Source organism: Protopterus annectens, chromosome 17.part0 (genome assembly GCF_019279795.1).
Source record: "Protopterus annectens isolate FY-2018-M chromosome 17.part0, PAN1.0, whole genome shotgun sequence".
Lineage (NCBI taxonomy): Eukaryota > Metazoa > Chordata > Ceratodontiformes > Protopteridae > Protopterus > Protopterus annectens.
This window is the reverse complement of record NC_056751.1, coordinates 712,603,065-712,619,716: the sequence shown is the minus strand read 5'-3', so window position 1 is coordinate 712,619,716 and position 16,652 is coordinate 712,603,065. Positions and strand designations below refer to the sequence as shown.

Sequence of the window (16,652 nt, the reverse complement as noted above, 5' to 3'; positions counted from 1 at the left end):
TCTCAGATAGTTGGGAAGTTCGAACCATTGCAGGGTATGGAGGGAGTAGCAATGGCGGGATGAGTATTTTGAATTCGTTGAGAATTTGCAAATTTTGTGGTAACTGGACTCAAGTTTGGATTGTAGGCCATGCTGCAGATTGGTGAACAGAGAAGCACCATACATAAGAGAGGGGAGATGGTAGGAGGAGGCTAGAATTTGTCCGGTGTTGGGCCCCAGGTAGCAGTTGTGTCTGTAAAGGAGACCTAGTTTTTGATGGGTTTTTCCGATGGAGGAATGGATGTGTGTGTCAAATTTTAGGTCTTCATCAATGGCGATACCGAGCAGTTTGGTATTGGGAACAATTTCAAGGGGAGTGTTATTATATATGATGTCCAAGTGAAGCCTCATGGATTCAAATGCAGCAATATCAGATGAAACTTGATAAGAGCTCATTGCCTTAACTTCGTGTTACATCTCAGGCCTACAGCACTGCGCCTAAATTATAATGGATGTGATCCAGACAGCATCATCACAGGTGCGTGTTACATCTCAGGCCTACAGCACTGTGCCTAAATTATAATGGATGTGATCCAGACAGCATCATCACAGGTGCGTGTTACATCTCAGGCCTACAACACTGTGCCTAAATTATAATGGATGTGATCCAGACAGCATCATCACAGGTGCGTGTTACATCTCAGGCCTACAGCACTGTGCCTAAATTATAATGGATGTGATCCAGACAGCATCATCACAGGTGCGTGTTACATCTCAGGCCTACAGCACTGTGCCTAAATTATAATGGATGTGATCCAGACAGCATCATCACAGGTGCGTGTTACATCTCAGGCCTACAGCACTGTGCCTAAATTATAATGGATGTGATCCAGACAGCATCATCACAGGTGCGTGTTACATCTCAGGCCTACAGCACTGTGCCTAAATTATAATGGATGTGATCCAGACAGCATCATCACAGGTGCGTGTTACATCTCAGGCCTACAGCACTGTGCCTAAATTATAATGGATGTGATCCAGACAGCATCATCACAGGTGCGTGTTACATCTCAGGCCTACAGCACTGTGCCTAAATTATAATGGATGTGATCCAGACAGCATCATCACAGGTGCATGTTACATCTCAGGCCTACAGCACTGTGCCTAAATTATAATGGATGTGATCCAGACAGCATCATCACAGGTGGAGTTAAGACAGAAGTAAGTGGAAGACATGGGGTTTGGAAAGTAGAAATTTTAAGTCAGACTTCAGGAAATAATTTTTCACCTGGTGGATGTCAGGGACTTTGAATCACTTGTCAAAAATATGGCTACACGTAAATCATTATGGGTGTTTGGTGGTGCCTGGGTCAGATTTAGGAGAGTTGAGGTTGGGTGGGGGTGGGGTGGGGGGTAGATGCAACATCTGACCATACTCAATTGGTTGTTGGTCTTTTTTCTACTAACTTGTTTACATCTGTATTGGCATTATATTAAGGAAAGTTTACACAAAGATACCATACTGATAAGTGCATACCAGTAAGCACCACACCAGTTGTACCAGTATGCTCCATGCCAGGGATTTGGTCATTACCAGTGAAGGACACACCAGTATAACATCACTCAATAGAAGCAGCACTTAAAGAAGAGTTATGCCAATTCAATATTCTATGAATGTATCGTGCAAGAGCAGAGGCATTACTCTACAGCAGTATCTCAATAAGTGGATATTACAGCAGGAGACACTGTTGCAAACAGTTGGCTTAGAGGATTAAGGAGCTGTTAACACGCTGCTTCCTGTGGTGCAAGGTTTGAATCCCTCAGCATCCGTTGCTTACTTGTGTGACTTTGAGCAAGTCACTTACTCAGACACTGCTCCCAGGTTGAGTCTAAAAATGTCTGTGTAGATCAGTGTTCTACCCCAGAAACAAATACAAATAAAGTAGAATAAAATAAAGAGATATCACTTAGAATGTTTGTTTTTATGTATTCAATTAGTTATTTAGTCAGTGGGTTTACCTGCCTAATAGATTAACAAAGTTCAAGTGCCTCTGCTTTGGGGTGGCCTGGGATACCATCTGGTTCAGTCAGGAAGCCATCTAGTTACATGATTTTGTAAGAGCTGTACAGTATGTAAGTAGAGTTTGAAGGAAGCAAACCCAAAACTACAGGATGGCAGCACTCCTTTATCAATTTATTCCTCTAACTGTCTGAGCCATAGCATGCCACACTACTACACTTCATTGGTGAAACATTGTACTTAGAGAGTGTGGTGCATAAAATACGCTGTAAGCAGCAGTCCAAAGAAATGTCTTAATATGAGAACGTTGCACATAGGGGACACTACACCAAAGGAACACTTTGTTAGATGATCTAAAACTTGTGAACAAAAAGCATTTTATTCTGTACATTGGGAGACAGGAGTGCAAAGAAGCATTCTGATAGAGTGCATTAAAGCCAGTATCCACCACTCCATGAACATTACTTAAATAATTAATCTATCCATGTTTCACATATTTGCAGCTGGCACTGGTTTATGATTGGAAAGCAATACTCGTGTTCATAACTATAAAATGAATTCATGTATGTTCTTTCCTAGCCTGGCCCCGTTATCGGATAGTTGGGAACACAGATCTGGGACAGCACAACCTGGAAATCGATAATGCAGAGCTGTCAGATGATGCCATCTTTGAATGTCAAGCTACAGAGGCAGTCCTACGTTCCAAAAGGGCAAAAATTACCGTACTCAGTAAGTGCTGACAAGTGTATACCTATATTGCCTGTGAGTACCTTCCACATTTTGTTCTATTACTTTGAGTGCAGAATGATTCTTTTTGAAAGGATTTTCTACCAGTTCTGTGATGACAGAGTCAGCCATCTCAAAGTCTCTGAATGTAAGGTTATTTCAAGCAATACTCTTACATCCTGGCATTGCAGCTTAGAAATATTAAGGCTTAGATGTAACTCATCACCACCACACAGAAAAATAAAGCTTTTCAAAACAGATGTGCAACAACTTCTGTTTGTGCCCCCATATTAATGCAGTTAGAAATATATCAGTGATGTAATATCCTGTATGTTGTTTTATATCATTACCTGTTTGTAATGTTGGCTCACTTCTATTCATAGTATACAGTTATTGTTTTTTCACTGTGACCCAACATATCATAGGAGAAAAAGAATACAAATGTCAGTACTAATATGTACAATCACAGGATGCGAGTCTTTAGGCAGAAACAAATTTTAACAGAATATTATTCTGTGTTACATCACAAAGGATCACTATGGATGTTCATCGTGTTACCCTGCTGCAGTCATCACACTTGGGTTATCCTGCCGTCAGGCGGTCCCGCAGTCGGCCCGAATTCCAAAGTCTTGGTCCAGCATCAGTTGCTTGCTTCTTCCCTGATGTCAGAGCACCAGGGGTATATCAGAGGCATCTGACGCCATTTTCTTCAGTCTTTCTTGCTGCACGGTGCCCGAAGCAGAAGCAGTTCGCAAGTGCCGGTCGGCCGACACCTGAGATTTTCTAATCGAGTTTCAGTCCAAAGTCTTCAAAGCTAAGTACCCCGTTGGGGAACCTTTTCTTGCCTCAGTCCGATGTCAGAAAAAGTTAACAATTGCATTTCTCGTGGGAAGTAAATACCTCATAAGGACTTTCATTCTTTTTGTATACCTTGCCTAGGCCCAGACCACGACGTCACTGGTTGTCGGTTTTGTGCTAGGTTCAATAAGCAAACTATTAAGCGACGCTTTGATTTCACACGACACTCCTTCGGTAGGAAATTTAATTACACTATGCCATCAGAGCAAACGACTACCGGTGTGCATAAAAAATGCAAAGATAAAGAAAGGCAGCCTAGATCCAAGCCAGAATCCGAGGCCTCAGCTGGGCCGGTCGCCGGTTCTCCGGTTTTCAGTGAGGTGCCTACGCAGCCCCTGGCTACCTCTGAATTGGATCCTAGACCGCTTCAGCCTCTCCAACAGAGAGTTCTAGGCCAACGCAGCCATTTTCTTTAGGCCCTACCGATGACATTGCAGTAGGAGAAGCCGGTGCTGTAGAAACACCTTCTGTTCCTGAAGGTGTCTTCAGACTGACTACTCTCACCATAAAATCTTATGCTAAGATTAAGACTCCTCTAAAACCAAAAAAGGCTACTCTTCAGTCTCCAGGTCAAGGCCCTATGCCTAAGAAACAGATGCTTAAAATGGCTGAATATTTAATTTCTTTGATCAGGGGTTCCCAACCCCCCCCCCCCAACAAAAGGCCTAGACAAGAGGAAGATTATGCCTCCTCTGATCAAGTGTCTGTTTCCTCAGGCTCCTCTGAGGAACAGGATTACTCCTTTCCACCTTATGAAGATTCTGATGCTGAAGACTCCATTCCCTCAGCTTCTCCCCCTGAAGATTATTCCTTTGGGGAAACCTTACATACCATGAGGGAACATTTCCACTCGGAAGGTCAGGACTACTCCGACTCAAAGAAAAGGCTCCGAGAGTTTCTTTTACTCCCCCAGTACAGACCCCTTGCTATTCCCCCAGTTTTGGACATTGTGGATGATGTTTTCTTAGAATCTAGTCTAAATCCAGATTCTCTGCCTCCTGCTCCAGCCAAACCAGATAGATACTATAGAGTGCCTGACTCACACAAATTCCTATACAAAAGTCCTGTTGCTGATCCAGAGACAATCTCCCAGGGTCCCAAGGGGGCTAAGGCTTCTATGGCTAAAAATCCTGTACCCTCTGAAAAGGACTCCAGAGCACTAGATAGGTGGGGGAAGAAGGTTTACACCTCAGCTACTCTAGCTATGAGAGCACTAAATTGTCAATTTCACATGCTTAAATACCAGCAATTCCTAATGTCTCAAATAAAACAAAAGATGGGCACGCACCCTCAACAGTCTGAATTCAAGGAAATGCAGGATCTGTTACATGCAGCTGAACAGGTGGGAAAACATACTTTACAATGTGGTTTTGATGCCTTGGAAGCTTCCTCTAGAGCAGCTGTTACTGGGTCTGTTATACGTAGGCATGCTTGGTTAAAGGAACAATCTCTGCCTGATCATGTTAAAGCAAAGTTACTAGATGCACCATTACAGCAGGATGTCTTATTTGGGGTTAAAGCAGAGGAGGTTTTAAAGAAAATGGAGGATAAGGCAAAATCTATGCAAACGGTCAAAGATTTCTTACAAGTACAGCCCCCACGCTTCAGCAGAAATTGGCCAACAAAAAATTGGTCCTTTCCAGCTTCTGACAGACCACAGAGGGGTAAATACAGGCGCCCAAGGGGCAGAGGACAAGCACAAATCCCTTACAAACCCCGCCAATGGGGCACTGCAACACAGAAGGGAGGAGAAGACAGGCCACAAACTACTAGAAGGCAAGCACAATGACTTATACCTCAAACTGCCAAGCAAAATTCTCTTGGCAGCTCCCTTGGGAAGAAAATTAGCACTTTTTGCAGACAACTGGCACATCGTCACAAAGGACAAATGGGTCCAGGACATTATCTCACAAGGATACAGATTCCATTTCCACACCTTGCCAAGGATAAAAGGAATGCCAAACCTGCCACAAAATCAACGGGCAGAGGCACAAAAACAAATTATAGCTCTTACGGACATGAGAGCCATTCAACTGGTACCTACACAGGAGCAAGGCCAAGGATTTTACTCAAGGCTCTTTCTAGTCCCCAGAAAGGACAATGCTTGGAAACCCATTCTGGACCTTTCAATTTTAAACACCTTCTTGCAAGTACCCAAATTCAAGATGCTAACACTACAGCAGCTTCTTCCCATGTTGGGCAAGAAAGCTTGGCTAGTAACGTTGGACCTCAAGGAGGCATACCTGCATGTCTCTATCAGACAAAATTGCAGAAGATACCTCCGTTTCATTGCAGGTTCAACCCATTACCAATTCTCTGCATTGCCCTTTGGCTTATCTACTGCGCCCAGGGTCTTCACAAAATGCCTGGCACCAGTAATTGCATACTGCAGACAAAGAAGAATTCAAATATACCCATACCTGGATGACTGCCTCATCCAAGCAGAAAGCAAGGACATTCTCTTACAACACCTGGCTTTTGTAAAACATCTTCTAAGTTGCCTAGGGTACACAGTAAATGAAAAGAAATCAAAACTAGTGCCCTCACAAAATATGACATTCCTGGGTGCCAGCTTGAATACAACGGCCCAGATGGCTTATCTGACGCCAGACAAAAAACTACAATTAACTCAATACTTCAGAGCAATGGCAACAAAGACCCAACTCCCTGCAAGAAAAATTCTGCAGGCCTCGGGCTTCATGGCATCTTGCATACTACTAATACCATTTGCAAAACTGCATATGAGGAAATTACAATGGTACCTAAAAAGCGTATGGACTCAACACAGCCACAGCTTGGAAACAATAATACCTCTCATTCCCTGCCTTCAACAGGAGTTCCTATGGTGGTCACAGGCATGTCACCTCAACAAGGGTCAGCCTTTCACCTTACCCCCAGCCAGGCAAACTACGACAACAGATGCATCGGACTATGCCTGGGGAGCACACATGGCAGGATGGTGCATTCAAGGCATATGGACTGCAGATCAAAGGAATCTGCACATCAATCAAAAAGAAATGCTAGCTGTACAAAATGCTCTGACAGCCTTCAAGGACCCCTTACATCCAGGACAGCTTATCATAAGAACAGACAACACCACAGTAATGTGGTACATAAACAAACAAGGGGGTACATAATCCTACCCTCTATGCAGGCAAACAATGACCTTGTGGAACACAGCCTGGCTTACCAAGTTCAATTACAAGCTCAATTCCTGCCAGGAAAAAAGAACACATTGGCAGACGATCTAAGCAGAAACATCATGGATCCCCACGAGTGGAAACTGGATCCACAAGTATTTGCAATGATAACTCAAAAATGGGGGCTCCCAGACATAGACCTATTTGCCAGTCCCCAAAACTATCAACTAACAAAATTTTGCACAAGGACTTTTCACCATCAAGCTTGGAAAGTGGACGCACTCTCATGCAGTTGGAAAATGCTGGCAGTATATGCCTTTCCTCCATTACCCCTTCTCACAAAGGTGCTGCTGAAAGTCAGGATGGAGAGACCCCAAATGATACTCATTTCCCCAGACTGGCCACGCCAGCACTGGTACCCACTATTAAGGAATATGGCCGAGGGCCCACCATGGATTCTACCACAAATTACCCATCTGCTCACACAGCAAGACAATCAGATTCTACACAGCCACCTCAAAACCTTAAACTTGGCTGCATGGCAAATCACCTAAGCAACCAGCCAGCTCCTCTCTCACAAGCTGTTATGGATGTTATTCTGGAGGCCAGGAAGCCCAGCACCAGGAAAGCCTACTCAGACAAATGGAAAAGGTTTTGCGCCTGGAACCAAGCTAAAGGCCAAAATACCCTTCAGCCTGACATACCTCAGATTTTGCAATATTTAACTGAGATGCTACACAAAGGGCTTTCTTTCTCATCTATTAAAATCCACGCCTCAGCTATTTCAGCTCACTACAACACGGATCCTCCCTTATTTTCACATCCACTCCTAAGGCAGTTTCTCAGAGAGGCCAAAAACACTAGGCCTCCCAGGAGAGCACCAACACCTACTTGGGACCTCAACTTTGTTCTGGAAAAACTTACGCTGCCTCCTTTTGAGCCAGCTTTCTCAGCTGACTTAAAGTTTATATCATGGAAGACTGCCCTGCTGCTAGCAATTACTTCAGCGAGAAGAGTTTCAGAGCTTCAGGCACTAATGGTAGTAGAGCCTTTCCTCATTTTTCATCAAGACAGAGTTTCTCTACGAACTAACCCCTCCTTTATGCCTAAGGTGGTATCCAGTGTGGCTCTAAATCAAACCATCCATTTACCCACCTTCTTTCCAAATCCACAGAACAAAAGAGAAAGACTCCTACATTCCTTGGACATTCACAGACAGCTATGTCACTACTTGGATAAAACTAAGGTTTTCAGAAAATCTGACCAGCTTTTTGTATCTTATGCTTCAGTATCACAAGGAAAGGCTATCTCAAAACAGACCATTTCCAAATGGATAGGACATTGCATACGTTTGTGCTACACCCACCATGGAAAACCAGTTCCTGCTAGCATAAGGCCCCACTCTACCAGTGCAGCAGCTACATCTACAGCCTACCTCAGGGGGGTGCCAACTAAGGATATTCTGGAAGCTGCAACTTGGAGTTCAGTACACACCATCACCAAACATTACCACTTACCACTTTACTCTAAGACTAGAGCTGGCTTCGTCACTGCAGTTTTGCAGGGCCTTCTAGCCTCCTCTAACCCTGTTTGACTCCACCACCCATCCTTAGCTTTGGGATTCTACCCAAGTGTGATGACTGCAGCAGGGTAACACGATGAACATAGTACAGTTTTGTACGTACCATAAATGTAGATGTTCAAGTGTATACCCTGCTGCAGTCCAGGTTACCCTCCCTCCATCCCCTCTGAACTAGCTGAAGTTATCTCTACCACTCTATCCTATACTACCTCTGTGGTGTATTTGCTTTTTCCTAAGGGTTTTGTTTTATTTTCATATAGCTATATGTGTATATATATATATATATATATATATATATATATATATATATATATATATATATATATATTTTGCCTACCTATTAGGGGCACCTGACATCTGGGGCAAAAAAAAATGAAGAAAATGGTGTCGGATGCCTCTGATATACCCCTGGTGCTCTGACGTCAGGGAAGAAGCAACAGCAACCGACGCCGGACCAAGACTTTGGAATTTGGGCCGACTGCGGGACTGCCTAACGGCAGGATAACCCAAGTGTGATGACTGCAGCAGGGTATACACTCAAACATCTACATTTATGGTAGGTGCAAAACTGTACTTTTCTTGTCATATCTCACACATGCCACCACCCCCCCCAGTAATGAGAGAAGGCTAAGACTCTCTGTGCTGTAGTAGCAGTGACAAAGTACTGTCTGTAATACAACTCAACCCTCCCCAAAATGTCACAGATTGGTGGATCATTGAAATAGCGGAAGAAGAATCACAGTGTCACGACTGTGTATCAGTAGTTTGATGTACAAAATCATTATGAAATACCAAGTCCAAGAAAGTCCGGTGCAGTTCTTTCATGGAGCTTTATCTACCACACATCTCATACCCCCATGCCAATACTGTATTACACACATCACTCACACGCACACATAAAGAGGCAAGAATAACTCTCCTTTCTTTCTCAATTAGTGCTGAGAGAAAACAGAACAACATGACTCTTAATAGTAGGATCCTTTTTATATGCATCTACCTTAATAGTAGGATACTATGTAATACGCATCTATCACAATAGTAGGATCCTATTTAATATTCCTCTACCACAATAGTAGGAACCTATTTAATATGCATCTACCATAATAGAAGGATACAATTTAATATGCATTTACCTTAATAGTAGGATTCTACTTAATATGCATCTACCAAAATAGTACCATCCTAATTAATATGCATCTGCCACAATAGTAGCCTCATATTTAATATGCATCTACCACAATAGTAGGATACTATTAAATATGCATCTACAACAATAGTAGGATATTAATTAACATGCATCTACCACAATAGTAGGATATTATTTCATATGCATCTACCTTAATAGATGGATGCTATTTAATATGCATGTACCTTAATAGTAGGATACTATTTAATATGCATCAACCTTAATAGTAGGATACTTTTTAATATGCATCTACTACAATAGTAGGATACTAATTATTATGCATCTACCACAACAGTAGGATACTATGTAGTATGCATCCACCACAATAGTAGGATACTATTAAATATGCATCTACCACAATAGTAGGATATTAATTAATATGCATGTACCACAATAGTAGGATAATATTTAATATGCATCTACCTTAATAGTAGGATACTACTGAATATGCATCAACCTTAATAGTAGGATGCTATTTAATATGCATTTACCACAATAGTAGGATACTATTTAATATGCTTCTACCACAATAGTAGGATACTACGTAATATGCATTTACTTTAATAGTAGGATCCTATTTAATGTGAATCTATCACTATAGTAGGATACTATTTCATATGCATCTACCTTAATAGTAGGATACTATTTAATATGCGTCTACCACAATAGTAGGATCCTATTTAATATGCATCTACCTTAATAGTAGGATACTATTTAATATGCATCTACCACAATAGTAGGATAATATTTAATATGCATCTACCTTAATAGTAGGATACTATTTAATATGCAATTACCAAAATAGTAGGATCCCATTTAATATGCATCTACCACAGTAGTAGGATCCATTTTAATATGCATCAACCACAATAGTAGGATACTATTTAATATGCATCTGCTTTAACAGTAGGATAGTATTTAATATGCATCTACCAAAATAGCAGGACACTATTTAATAGGTATCTACCACAATAGTGGGATACTATTTAATATGCTTCTACCTTAATAGTAAGGTACTATTTAATATGCATCTGCCTTAATCATACGATCTTATTTAATATTCATCTACCTTAATAGTAGGATACTATTTAATATGCATCTACCACAATAACAGGATACTATTTAATATGCTTCTACCTTAATAGTAAGGTACTATTTAATATGCATCTGCCTTAATCATACGATCTTATTTAATATTCATCTACCTTAATAGTAGGATACTATTTAATATGCATCTACCACAATAACAGGATACTATTTAATATGCATCTACTATAATAGTAGGATAGTATTTAATATGCATCTACCACAATAGTAGGATATAATTTAATATGCAACTACCACAATAGAAGGAAACTATTTAATATGCATCTACCACATTAGTAGGATACTATTTAATATGCATCTACTACCCTTAATCATAGGATCTTATTTAATATTCATCTACCTTATAGTAGGATACTATTTAATATGCATCTACCACAATAACAGGATACTATTTAATATGCATCTATTACAATAGTAGGATAGTATTTAATATGCATCTACCACAATAGTAGGATATAATTTAATATGCAACTACCACAATAGTAGGAAACTATTTAATATGCATCTACCACATTAGTAGGATACCATTTAATATGCATCTACCACAATAGTATGGTCCTATTTAATATGCATCTACCATAATAGTAGGATACTAATTAATATGCATCTATCACAATACCTGGATACTATTTAATATACATCTACCACAATAGTAGGATGCTATTTAATATGAATCTACCACAATAGTAGGATATTCTGTAATATGCACCTACCTTAATAGTAGGATACTATTTAATATGCTCTATCACAATAGTAGGATACTATTTAATATGAATCTACCACAATAATAGGATACTATTTAATATGCATCAACCTTAACAGTAGGATATTTAGTAATATCCATCTACCTTAATAGTAGGATACTATTTAATATACATCTACCACAATAGTAGCATCCTATTTAATATGCCTCTACACAATAGTAGGATACTATTTAATATGCATCAACCTTAAAAATAGGATACTATTTAATATGCATCCACCTTAATAGTAGGATAATATTTAATATGCATCTATCACAATAGTGGGATAATATTTAATATGCATCTTCCACAATAGTAGGTTCCTACTTAATCTGCATCTACCACAGTAGAAGGATCCTATTTAATATGCATCTACCACAACAGTAGGATGCCATTTAACATATATCAACCACAATAGTAGGATATTACTTAATATGCATCTACCACAATAGTAGGATACTATTTAATATGCATCTACCACAATAGTAGCATCCTAGTTAATATGCATCTACCACAATACCTATTTAATATGCATCTACCACAACAGTAGGATGCTATTTAACATATATCTACCACAATAGTAGGATATTACTTAATATGCATCTACCACAATAGTAGGATACTATTTAATATGCATCTACCACAATAGGAGCATCCTAGCTGATATGCATCTACCTCAATAGTAGGATACTATTTAATATGCATCTATCTTAAAAAGGAAACTATTTAATATGCATCTACCTTAATAGTAGGATAGTATTTAATATGCATCTGCCACAATACTAGGATACTGTTTAATATGCATCTACCACAATAGTGGGATACTATGTAATATGCATCTACCTTAAAAGTAGGGTACTACTTAATATGCATCTACCTTAATAGTAGGATCCTATTTAATATGCATCTACCACAACAGTAGGATCCTATTTAATATGCTTCTACCACAATAGTAGGATATTGTTTAATAAGCAACTACCACAATTGTAGGATACTATGTAATATGCATCTACCTAAATAGTAGGATGCTATTTAATATGCATCTACCAAAAATAGAAGGATACTATTTAATATGCATCTACCTTAAGAGAAGAATTCTATTTCATATGCATCTACCACAACAGTAGGATGCTATTTAATATGCATCTATCACAATAGTAGGATCCTATTTAATATGCATCTACCTTAATAGTAGGATACTATTTAATATGTATCTACCACAATAGTAGGATACTATTTAATATGCATCTACCACACTAGTAGGATACTGTTTAATATGCATCTGCCACAATAGTAGGATACTATTTAATATGCATCTACCACAATAGCAGGATACTATTTAATATGCATCTACCACAGTAGTAGGATCCTATTGAATATGCATCTACCGTAATAGTAGGATACAATTTAATAAACATTTACCTTAATAGTAGGATACTATTTAATATGCATTTACCACAATAGTAGCATCCTATTTAATATGCATCTACCAAAAGAGGAGGATACTATTTAATATGCATCTACCTTAATAGTAGGATACTGTTTAATATGCATCTACCTTAATAGTAGGATCCTATTTAATTAGCATCTACCACAATAGTAGGATCCTGTTTAATATGCATCTACCACAATAGTAGGATCCTATTTAATATGCACCTTCCTTAATAGAACTATCCTATTTAATATCCATCTGCCACAATAGTAGGACATTATTTAATATGCATCTAGCACAGTAGTAGGATACTATTTAATATGCATCTATCAAAATAGTAGGATACTATTTTAGATGTATCTACCTAAATAGTAGGATCCTATTTAATATGCATCAACCACAATAGTAGGATTCTATTTAATATGCATCTACCACAGTAGTAGGATACTATTTAATATGCATCTATCACTATAGTAGGATACTATTTCATATGCCTCTACCTTAATAGTTGGATAATAATTAATATTTATCTACCACAATAGTAGGATCCTATTTAATATGCACTTACCTTAATAGTAGGATTTTATTTAATATGCATCTACCACAATAGTAGGATACTATTTAATATACATCTACCTCAATAGTAGGATACTATTTAATATGCAACTACCTTAATAGTAGGATACTATTTAATATGCAACTACCTTAATAGTAGGATACTATTTAATATGCATCTACTACAATAGTAGGATCCTATTTAATATGCATCTACCACAGTAGAAGGATTATTTTTAATATGCATCGACCACAATAATAGGATACTATTTAATATGCATCTACCTTAATAGTAGGATAGTATTTAATATGTGTCCACCACAATAGTAGGATACTATTCAATATGCATCTGCCACAATAGTGGGATACTATTTATTATGCATCTACCACAATAACAGGATACTATTTAATATGCATCTACTACAATACTAGGATACTATTTAATATGCATCGACTACAATAGTAGGATACTATTTCATATGCATCGACAACAATAGTAGGATACTACTTAATATGCTTCTACTACATAAGTAAAATACTATTTAATATGCATCTACCACAATAGTAGGATACTATTTAATATGCATCTACCAAAATAAAAGGAAACTATTTAATATGCATCTAACACATTACAAGGATATTATTTAATAGCATCTACCACAATAGTAGGGTCCTATTTAATATGCATCTACCACATTAGTAGGATACTATTTAATATGCATTTATCACAATAGTGGGATACTATTTAATATGCATCTACCACAATTGTAGGATACTATTTAATATGCATCTACCACAATAGTAGGATACTATTTAATATGCAGCTACCTTAACAGCAGGAAATTAATTAATATCCATCTACCTTAATAGTAGTATACTATTTAATATGCGTCTATGACAATAGTAGCATCCTATTTAATATGCATCTACCACAATAGTAGGATACTATTTAATGTGCATCTACCTTAATAATAGGATACTATTTAATATGCATCTACATTAATAGTAGGATAGTATTTAATATGAATCTACCACAATAGTAGGATACTGTTCAGTATGCATCTACCACAATAGTAGGATACTGTTTAATATGCATCTACCTTAATAGGTAGATGCTATTTAATATGCATCTACCTTAACAGTAGGATACTATTCAATATGCGACAACCTTAATAGTAGGATACTATTTAATATGCATCTACCACAATAGTAAGATACTATTTAATATGCATCTACCACAATAGTATGATACTATTTAATATGCATCTGTCACAAAAGTAGGATACTATTTAATATGCATCTACCTTAATAGTAGCATACTATTTAATCTGCATCTACCACAATAGTAGGATCCTATTTAATATGCATCTACCACAGTAGAAGGATACTATTTAATACGCATCTATCACTATAGTAGGATACTATTTTTTATGCATCTACCTTAATAGTAGGATACTATTTAATAAGCATCTCCCACAATAGTAGGATCCTTTTTAATATACATCTACCTTAATAGAAGGATACTATAATAATATGCATCTACCACAATAGTAGGATACTATTTAATATGCATCTACCACAATAGTGGGATACTATTTAATATGCATCTTCCTTAATCATAGGATATTATTTAATATTCATCTACCTTAATATTAGGATATTATTTAAAATGCATCTACCACAATAACAGGATACTATTTAATATCCATATAGTACAATAGTGGGATACTATTTAATATGCAACAATGACAATAGTAGAATACTATTTAATATGCATCTACCACAGTAGTAGTATACTATTTTATATTCATATACCACATTAGTAGGATACTGTTTTAATATGCATCTACCACAATAGTAGGGTCATATTTAATATGCATCTTCCACATTAGTAGGATACTATTCAGTATGCATCTATCACAATAGTGGGATACTATTTAATATGCATCTTCCACAATAGTAGGATACTATTTAATATGCATCTTCCACAATAGAGGGATACTCTGTAATATGCATCTACCTTAATAGTAGGATACTATTTGATATGCACTGCCACAAAAGTAGGTTACTATTTAATAAGCATCTACCACAATAATAGGATGCTATTTAGTATACATCTACCTTAATAGTAGGATACTATTTAATCTGCATCTACATTTATAGTAGGATCCTATTTAATCTGCATCTACCACAGTACTAAGACACTATTTTTATGCATCTACTACAACAGTAGGATACTACTAAATATACATCTGCTACAACAGTAGGATATTATTTAATATGCATCTACCTTAATAGTAGGATACTATTTAATATGCATCTACCACAATAGTAGCATCCTATTTAATATGCATCTACCACAATAGTAGCATCCTATTTAATATGCATCTACCACAATAGTAGGATACCATTTTTATATGCATCTACCACAATAAGTGGGATACTATTTAATATGCATCTACCTTAATAGTAGTGTACTACTTAATATGCATCTACCTTAATAGTAGGATCCTATTTAATATGCATGTACCAGAATAGTAGGATACTTTTTAATATGCATTTACCACAATAGTAGGCTCCAATTTAATATGCTTCTACCACAGTAGTAGGATATTATTTAATATGCATCTACCACAATCGTAGGATACTATTTAATATGCATCTACCTTAATAGTAGGATGCTGTTTAATATGCAACTAATAAAATATAAGGATACTATTTAATATGCATCTACCTTAAGAGAAGGATACGATTTAATATGCATCTACCACAATAGTAGGATATTATTTAATATGCATCTACCACAATAGTAGGATCCTATTTAATATGCATCTACCTTAATAGTAGGATACTATTTAATATTCATCTACCACAGTAGTAAGATACTATTTAACATGCAATGCCACAATAGTAGAATACTATTTAATATGCATCTGCCTTAATAGTAGGATCCTATTTATAATGCATCTACCACAGTAGTAAGATCCTATTGCATATGCATCTACCGTAATAGTAGCATACAATTTAATATGCATTTACCTTAATAGTAGGATACAATTTAATATGCATCTACCACAATAGTAGCATGCTATTTAATATACATCTACCAAAATAGTAGGATACTATGTAATATGCATCTACCTTAAGAATAGGATACTATTTAATATCCATATACCACAATGGTAGGATATTATTTAATATGCATCTACCACAGTAGTAGGATACTATTTAAAATGCATCTATCAAAATAGTAGGATACTATTTAACATATATCTACCTTAGTATTAGGATCCTGTTTAATATGCATCAACCACTATAGTAAGA

General features: G+C 37.3%; 1 protein-coding gene across 2 annotated transcripts in view; it reads left to right on the top strand.

The window, feature by feature from the left end:
- Window positions 1-16,652, top strand: part of KIRREL1 (kirre like nephrin family adhesion molecule 1) — a 1,121,500-nt gene that overhangs the window by 789,155 nt on the left and 315,693 nt on the right. For both annotated transcript variants that reach the window (XM_044059334.1, XM_044059335.1), the window contains one exon: window positions 2,579-2,728. In XM_044059334.1, the coding sequence (XP_043915269.1) occupies window positions 2,579-2,728 (150 nt within the window). The remainder of the gene's footprint in view (window positions 1-2,578; window positions 2,729-16,652) is intronic.